General features: G+C 33.8%; 1 protein-coding gene across 1 annotated transcript; it reads left to right on the forward strand.

Annotated features, from left to right (window-relative positions):
* The first annotated feature begins 1,079 nt into the window (after positions 1 to 1,079).
* Positions 1,080 to 3,020, forward strand: LOC132172596 (phospholipase A1-II 4-like). Its single transcript, XM_059584118.1, has 2 exons — positions 1,080 to 1,703; positions 2,143 to 3,020. Exons 1-2 carry the CDS (start codon positions 1,110 to 1,112, stop codon positions 2,788 to 2,790), a joined length of 1,242 nt encoding a protein of 413 aa, XP_059440101.1. The 5' UTR covers positions 1,080 to 1,109; the 3' UTR covers positions 2,791 to 3,020.
* The last annotated feature ends 5,481 nt before the right edge of the window (positions 3,021 to 8,501 follow it).

The following is an 8,501-nucleotide window of genomic DNA, read 5'->3' on the forward strand; positions in this document are numbered from 1 at the left end:
ATGGCACGTCAGGAATTCCTTTTATCATATATATATATATATATATATATTTTTTTTTTAATTTTTATTTTTTATAAATCATGTTTATTTTATATTATATATGTATAAATATTATATTTACTGACGTGTCATTTTGACACGTCAATAATTTATTGACATGTCAAAGTAACACGTCAATATTTACTGACGTGTCTAATTTTGACACGTCAGTAAATATTAAATTATTATGTTATTTAAATATAAACTTTTAAAATAAAGTTGAATTCAAATTTACTGACGTGTCAGATAGTGACACGTCAGTAAATCCTGACGTGTTATATTCAACACGTCAGTAAATGTTGTGGCACATCAAAAAAAATTTGTTGACGTGCCAGTTTTGGCACGTCAACATTTACTAACGTGGCAAAAAAATGAAACTGTTTGATACGTCACAAAATTGCCCTTTTTTTGTAGTGTGATTCAGTATTTTGCTTACATCCATACACAAAGCCTTATATGTGTTACATCTTGCTTTTATTGAATGATTTGAATACATAAGAAGACTCTCTACTTATTGAGACGACATGATGAATGAGTTTCATTCCTTAGTAATGTGGGGCAAACATAAAGATTTATTTGTATAAACTAATAACTAAAATCTTTACAAACTTAAAGCACAAGCCCACGTATTCTCTAACAGGTGCTACCGATGCGCTCCTAACAGTAGATAAAAAACGTTGTTTTGTATTATGTCCAGAGCCAATGAATCGGTGGGCCCCTAATAAGAAAAACTGGAAGAAAAAAACAAAAACTTTAATGGATGGATGGGTAAGTTACGTCTCTCAGCCATGCAGACAAACTACTGCAAAGTCAGCATATCAATAAAGTAAATTAAATAATTACTGTAAAATAAAATACAAATCACGTTTTTTTATCAGTAAAATAAAAATAAATCACGTTTTATGTGAGAGTTAACAGCTGGAAAATGAGATTCCGAAATTATAAGGATGAAAATAAAAAAGAGTAAAAAAATCACATATTAAATTATGGCTTATAAATTGGAGGCATTTGCATGGGGATGAGGCACAGCATTAAGAATATTCAATCATCAAGCAAAGAACAGAAATATCATGAGTAACATAGCATCGAGATGGAGAGCTCTGAGCGGCGAGGAAGATTGGGAAGGTTTGCTAGATCCTCTCGATCTTGATCTCCGCCGGTTGATCATTCACTACGGCGAAAGGGTTCAAGCTATTTCTGACGCCTTCATCAGAGACGACAAGTCTATCAACTATGGACTTTCCCGCTATGCAAAGAGGCACTTGTTCTCCAAGGTGGGCTTAGAAAAGAACAACCCATATAACTATCAAGTGACAAAATATTTCTATGCCACAAAAAATATCATAAGCAGCAGCAGCAGCGGCGACGGGTTCATCAAGAGGTCCAGAGCTGTTGATCCAACGGGTGGGGATTCAAATTGGATTGGGTACATTGCTGTGGCCACAGACACAGGAACCACCGTGTTAGGGAGGAGGGACATTTTGATTTGTTGGAGGGGAACCGAGGGGCCATTGGAGGGGATAATTGATTTTGATGTTGTTTTGACGTCAGCTTCTGAAATACTTGGAAAGGAGCATGATCCAAAGGTGCACTTAGGTTGGTACTCCATGTACACTATGGCTCACGAGGATTCCCCCTTCAATTCCACTAGTTGTAGAGAGCAGGTGAGATTTAATATATATATATATATATAACACTTTCAATTTGATATAGTTCACTTTCGTCAATTTTTACCATTAAACCCTAACATATACTACTAAAAAGATCAAATTACCCTTCAATTTTCATTTTTTATTTTTTTCATTTTGAAATTAAAAGTAAATTTGAAATTTTATAAAAGTTTTAGGGGTATAAAGATTATTTCATCGCTTTTAACGTTCAAAAACTAGTTTGAAAGTTCAACATGAAATTGAGAAGTTTTAAAATTTAGGGGTATTTTTCGTGCATTAAATTTCTTGGAATATACTTAATTAACACTTTTTTTTTTTTTTGTTAAAAATAAATTATGGTATAGAATAAAACTATGTTATTATTATTATGTTAATGTACTATACGTAAAACCATTTTTCCTTGATTGATTATATTAGTTGAACCATCTTTCAGGTTCTAAGCGAGGTAAAGAGACTTGTAGACCATTACAAGGACGAGGAAGTGAGCATTACTGTGGTCGGCTACAGCTTGGGCGCTGCAATGGCAACTCTAAATGCCGTCGACATTGTCCATAATGGAATTAACCTCAAGCCCTCGAGTAATATTTCTGAGCCCATCAACGCCTGTCTCGTCACAGCCTTTGGGTTTGGTGTGCCCCGAGTTGGGGACAAAGGATTTCTCCAAGTATTCTCCGATCTTGAAAATCTTCATGTGTTACGTATCAATAATAGGCCAGGCGATATCGTCCCAAACCACCCGTCGGAGTGGTTGTCATACGTAGATGTGGGAGAGGAGTTGATAATTAATACTAGAAAATCGCCCTACTTAAAAGTTCTTCCTGTTGAAAGTAATGAAGCCAAGTCCAAAGCGCATAATTTGGAAGTTTATCTGCATGGAGTTGCAGGAACACATGGGGAAGATGGGGATTTTAAATTGGAAGTAAATCGTGAAATTGCACTTGTAAACAAGGTGTCGGATGCTCTAGATGATAAGCTTCTTGTGCTTGATAATTGGTGGATTACAAAGAACAAGTCTATGGTTCAGAACGACGACGGCTCTTGGGTGTTGATGGATCGTGAGAGTGATGACAATCTTATATAAATTGTGTGAGGTAGCCTTTACATGCAAACGTACTAAATAAAGCCACCGGTTTGGCAGGCTATGTCACTGTGTTTTATTTTTAATGTACTAAATAAACAGAGATAAGAGTGATGATAATCTTCATGGTACTGGTTGCTGCCTTTACCATTTAGGGTTTCTCACCGAGCTCCTTTACCCTTTGCTACGGCTTTGTGTTGCTCTTAGAAAGGCTTGGATCCTTTTTGGTTTCAATGCCTAATGTTTGTTTGTTTGTTTTTTCTTTCTTGTATTACTTTTTTTGTTTGGGTTTGATGTTGAGGAGCCCACCTCATTTCAATTATTCGATTCCTTGTAACACGTTTTTCATTATTGAATTAAGAAAAAAAAAGGTGTTTGTTAACTCCTTAAAAGTATTCTATGTACCATACTTTAGAATGACTATACTTTCCAATATGGCACTTTTTCGTCATGACAATAATGAGGATAAGGTTGAGAATGAGAAAGAGGACGTGTAAGAGCTCTTTCAGTGATAATTGTCATTGCACATTAATATTTGAACATATACTATGAGCCTGTTTTGTATTGCATTTAAGAAATAGTGTTTTTAAGTTAAAAAGAGTTTTTAGGCAAAATCTTAATTTTTAAGCTTTAGCCAAAAGTGTGTTTTGGCCATTTTTAGGCTTTTTGGACCATTAAAAACATTTTTAATTTTTTAACCAAACTAATACTTTTTTCTTCAAACAGACTTTTTTAGTGTTAAAAGCACTTTTAGACCACTCAAACGCAATCTCAAACAGGCCATAAATATTTTGTTCAACAAAGTCATCATCGCAGTACATCTTTTTTTGTTTATTATAGTTCTTCGTCATACGATTAATTAGGAAAGAAAACATATTGATCTTCTTTACACATTTTGTCTGTAATTTTTTTTGTAATTACTAATAAAAGCTGTAAGTTTGTTTTGGTCAATAAATTATTTATCAATGATCTTGTCACATGTCCTTTTCAATACGTTTATAACTTGTTATACTATGGTACATAACTATATATCTACATGATATGCTATAAATATCATATGGAAACACCTGGATATGAGCACCTCAATTAACCTTAATATCATAATTTCACAAAATTTGGCGATATAGCTAAATATTAAGCAACCATTTTTTTTTTTTTTCTTCTTTCTAATTAGGTGGTGTTTGTGCCAAAGCTTTTCATTTAATTGAGGTTATTGTTGATTTTTTTATGTATTTGATTAGATGTGCTTTCCCTAGCTAGCTAGCTTTTAGTATCTGAATTTTCATTAGTGGGTTATGTAAGAAATTTTCGAATAAAGTGCACGTGGCCCATATGTCACATGTTATGTTTTCCTTACCATTTTTTTTTTGTCTACTTCTCTCCCCGCATAAAACAATACTAGTATAGCAAAAAAACCATGGGCGGCAGGGGAGGAGGGAAACCCTCCCCCCCTTCTTCCTTTCTCTTCCCCTTTCTTCTTTTATTGTTTGCTTAGATCCACCGTCCAGACTCTCTACCGGCCTGTCACGTTCTGAGCACCACTATCCCACCGGATTTGATGGGGTTTCTAGATATATTTTCTTCAGAATCAGATCTAGCTTTCTCCATCAGTTTCGTCTATCCACACTACCGCTCACCGTGCTCGCCGGCCACCCCTTCTTCCAGTTGTCGGCCTTCATGCATCATTTTGCCGGACATTGGGAGTTGGGTGTTTTTTACTATTTTTTTATTTTTTATTTTTATTTATTTATTTTTTTAATTTTGTATTTTCGTTTTTGCTTCTGAATAAGGCAAGTTTGCTATTGCTCTGGCTACAGCAAATCTTAGATTTGTTGTTTTCTTAGGTTTTGCTTAAGAATAACGTAATGGTTTTCGGTAGGTATTTTATTTTCTTCTGGAGTTCTGGTTCTTTTTTTTGGGGGCAAACTATTGATTGATGACAGAGGATATCAAGTTTATGGAAGAATTACCATTGATGAAAGAGACAACAACCAAACACGTGATTTGTCGGTTTATGCTGCAGATCTATATATATACTGATTGTGATGATGTCATTTCTAAGGTGTTGTTTTATATATAACTTTAGAGGCTATTGGATATGTCATATATAGTGTTGGGGTTGTAAAGTTTTCAACTTGTATCTTTGGCATTGTATGATGGAGCATTTTGCTTCATATTGATTTTAGGGAAAAATATAAAAAAGCCCCTCAAACTACCAGCCGTTTTCGATTTAGCTCCATAATGTTCCAAAAGTGATAAAATAGCCCCCCAAACTACCAAACTATTGCATTTTGGCCACTCCGTTAGTCAAAACCATCAATTTGGACGGAAATTGCAAAACGACGTCGTTTTGTTACAGGTAAGTTACTACAATGCCCTTTTATGAAATTTTTTTTTTTGAGAAAAATATAAAAAAAGCCCCCCAAACTACTAGCCGTTTTCATTTTAGCCCCCTAATGTTCAGAAAATGATAAAGTAGCCCCAAAACTACCAAACAGTTGCAATTTGGCCACTCCGTTAGTCCTTACCGTCAAATATGATGAAAAATTTAAAACTACGTTGTTTTGGCAAGGGTAAGTTACCAAAATGCCATTTTTGGGAAAAAAAAAAATCATATTAAAATAAGCAAGCAAAACGGCGCCGTTTTGCTTGAAATTAGGATTTCCTTACACTTACCAAAACGGTGCCGCTTTGGTAAGTGTTAGGAATTAAAAGAAAAAACCCTAGACCCCACGCAGGTGACCCACGAAAAAACCCCCAACCCTAGTTTATCTCTCTCCCCAAAACCGCTGGCCACCACGTCATTCTATCTTCGGCAGCCTGTAAATCTTACCCATAACTCAATCTTTTTATTGTATTTCATGGTATAGCTATCGGATCGGTGTTGTTTATCTACGAACGTGATTTTTTTGTTTGATTTCTACAATGGGTAAGAATTTTTCAGTGGCGCTTCGTAGTCACTAGATGGTGTGGCCGGCGGTGATGGATGGTGGTGGCAGGGGCAGCCGTTTTTGAGAGAGAGAGAGAGAGAGAGGGGCATTGCGTTTTTTTCACTTGAGGGAGAAGGTTGCCGGAGATAGAACGACGTGGTGGCCGGCGGTTTGGGGGAGAGAGATAAACTGGGGTTGGAGGTTTTTTCTGCGTGGGGTCTAAGGTCTTTTCTTTTAATTCCTAACACTTACCAAAACGGCGCCGTTTTAGTAAGTGTAAGGAAACCCTAATTTCAAGCAAAACGGCGCCGTTTTGTGTGCTTGTTTTAATATGATTTTTTTTTCTAAAATGGCATTTTAGTAATTTACCCTTATCAAAACGACGTAGTTTTGAATTTTCCATCATATTTGACAGTAATGACTAACGGAGTGGCTAAATTGCAACTGTTTGGTAGTTGGGGGGCTACTTTATCACTTTTCTGAACATTAGGGGGCTAAAATGAAAACGGCTGGTAGTTTGAGGGGTTTTTTTTTTATATTTTTTCCAAAATTTTTTTTTCTTCATAAAATGACATTGTAGTAACTTACCTGTAACAAAACGACGTCGTTTTGGAGTTTCCGTCCAAACTGATGGTTTTGACTAACGGAGTGGCCAAAATATAATAGTTTGGTAGTTTGGGAGTTACTTTATCACTTTTAGAACATTAGGGGGCTAAATTGAAAACGGCTAGTAGTTTGGGGGGCTTTTTTTTATATTTTTCCCTTGATTTTATATCAATGAAGATAACTCGTTTGTTAAAAAAAAGTTAAAAATGTCACATGTTATTTAGTGTGATCTAAATTAAATCACAATTACAGATGCTCGGTAATTTATTCCAAATAAAGAATAATTTCTTTAATCAAATAAATTATAATTAATTTTATTATGATTCTTATTCCTTAATGGGAGGAATAAAAAAGGTCACAATTTTGATTTAGGCTTGTGTATACTATCAATAAGGCAATCAAGTTAGGCATAGGTAAGAAGATTCTCTTTCTACTAATTTTTTATTTATTATTATTATTATTATTTTTTTTTTTAAGTTTATGCTGATGCAAGGTTCTTTGACTCACTTTTTTAAAGTTTTCCATAGAAATTGCCGGCACTTACGGGCATAAGCGCTAGTAATTTATATAAAAAAATCCTAATACTAAAAGAAAAAATTGTCATCTTTTGCTTAGAGACTTCATTTTCCCGACATATAAACCCCCAAAATTAATAAATTAAATAATTAAAATACTTAATTTGGAGTGTTACTCGTAGTGTTTTCACACTAATTAATTGGTAATTGTTAGAGACATCTCTTCCAATGAGAACTCCTATTATCAGATTCTATAGTAATTAACTAAAATCACTACACAATACTAATCTACTAGAATATACTTTATTAGAAAGCAGAAAGATATGATCTGATACAACTAAAATATCTTTTTCATCAACACAAATTCAGATCGAGCTTCCAAATGCAACATTAACAACTACCATCTATTTAAACAAACCTAACTATATGCTGAGTTATGGGTGTTAATAGGTGGGCTAAATCTAGCAATTAATGCATTTTGATCACTGTTATCATACTAGTTGACGATTTTCTCTGCTAAAAGATAGCTACAAAGGGAGGTCTAAGCATTTGGTGAAAGGATAAATTGATTGAAAATACATAGACAACAAGTTCAAAAGAGTAAATAAGTATAAAAGAATATGAAAACAATGACACAAAAACCAAGCCATATTAATTTCACGAGCAATTGATATACAATCAGGTGATGACACACTTGGTACTTAGTACGAAGCATTAAAATTTGAAGCGATCAGATCATAATTGTTAATTTTTGGACGCTCATGATCATACGATCATATGATTTGATCTAGATTATACGATGTTTTTAAGGTAGATCTAACAGTTGGATTTACTTGACCGTTAGTAAAGTCAACTGTAAGATCAAATTAAAATTGATATAGCAGTTAAAATTAAATAATTCTTACTAACAATTATGATATAATGATTATAATTAAATAATTGTTAATTATAACTTTAATCTAACAGTCAATATTAAATGTTTTTTAATATTTAATGATCATATTTTAACGATTGTTCAATTAACAATTTTTTTTTACTGTTAATTGAGAAATTACGTACATGTATATATGTTGGCTAACAAGCATTAAAACTGCTAAAATGACACTATCAATAAGTTCACTGCAAGCCAGTTTAACACATAAAACTTATCTCTTCTTTTGTCTCTCAAAACCATTTGTAGTTTTAAAATTCAAATCTCTCTCTCTTGCTATAATATAAACTCTAAAAATATTCTCCTTTTGTTTTGTTTTGTGCAAAATGAAATCAAATTACAAAGATTTTTTTGAGTTTCATTGTATCGTATAAGAATGTTTGTACGTTGTAACCCAATGTATACCAATTCATCAAAGTTGATAAAAATAAATAACTTCTTAAGAAAAACGATTCGGTAGCGCTCAGTAGGAGCATTAAATTTCCTGTTTTATCTCTATGATCCTTCATATAAGAGGCCCCCTTAGTCTCTTTATGAGAGAGACCTTCATGATCAATACAAAATGTAATGCATAAGAAACCAGCTGGACATTGTTGGAGGACTCAGAAGAGGCATTATACCTATCCCTAGAGGACAATAGGGCCGTAGACTTGACCATATAGGGGATTAATCGGATTACCATGTACGTACCCTCTGTGTTCATGAATTATGGCACTACAAAAAATTAAATTT

Source organism: Corylus avellana, chromosome ca2, assembly GCF_901000735.1.
Source record: "Corylus avellana chromosome ca2, CavTom2PMs-1.0".
Classification (NCBI taxonomy): domain Eukaryota; kingdom Viridiplantae; phylum Streptophyta; class Magnoliopsida; order Fagales; family Betulaceae; genus Corylus; species Corylus avellana.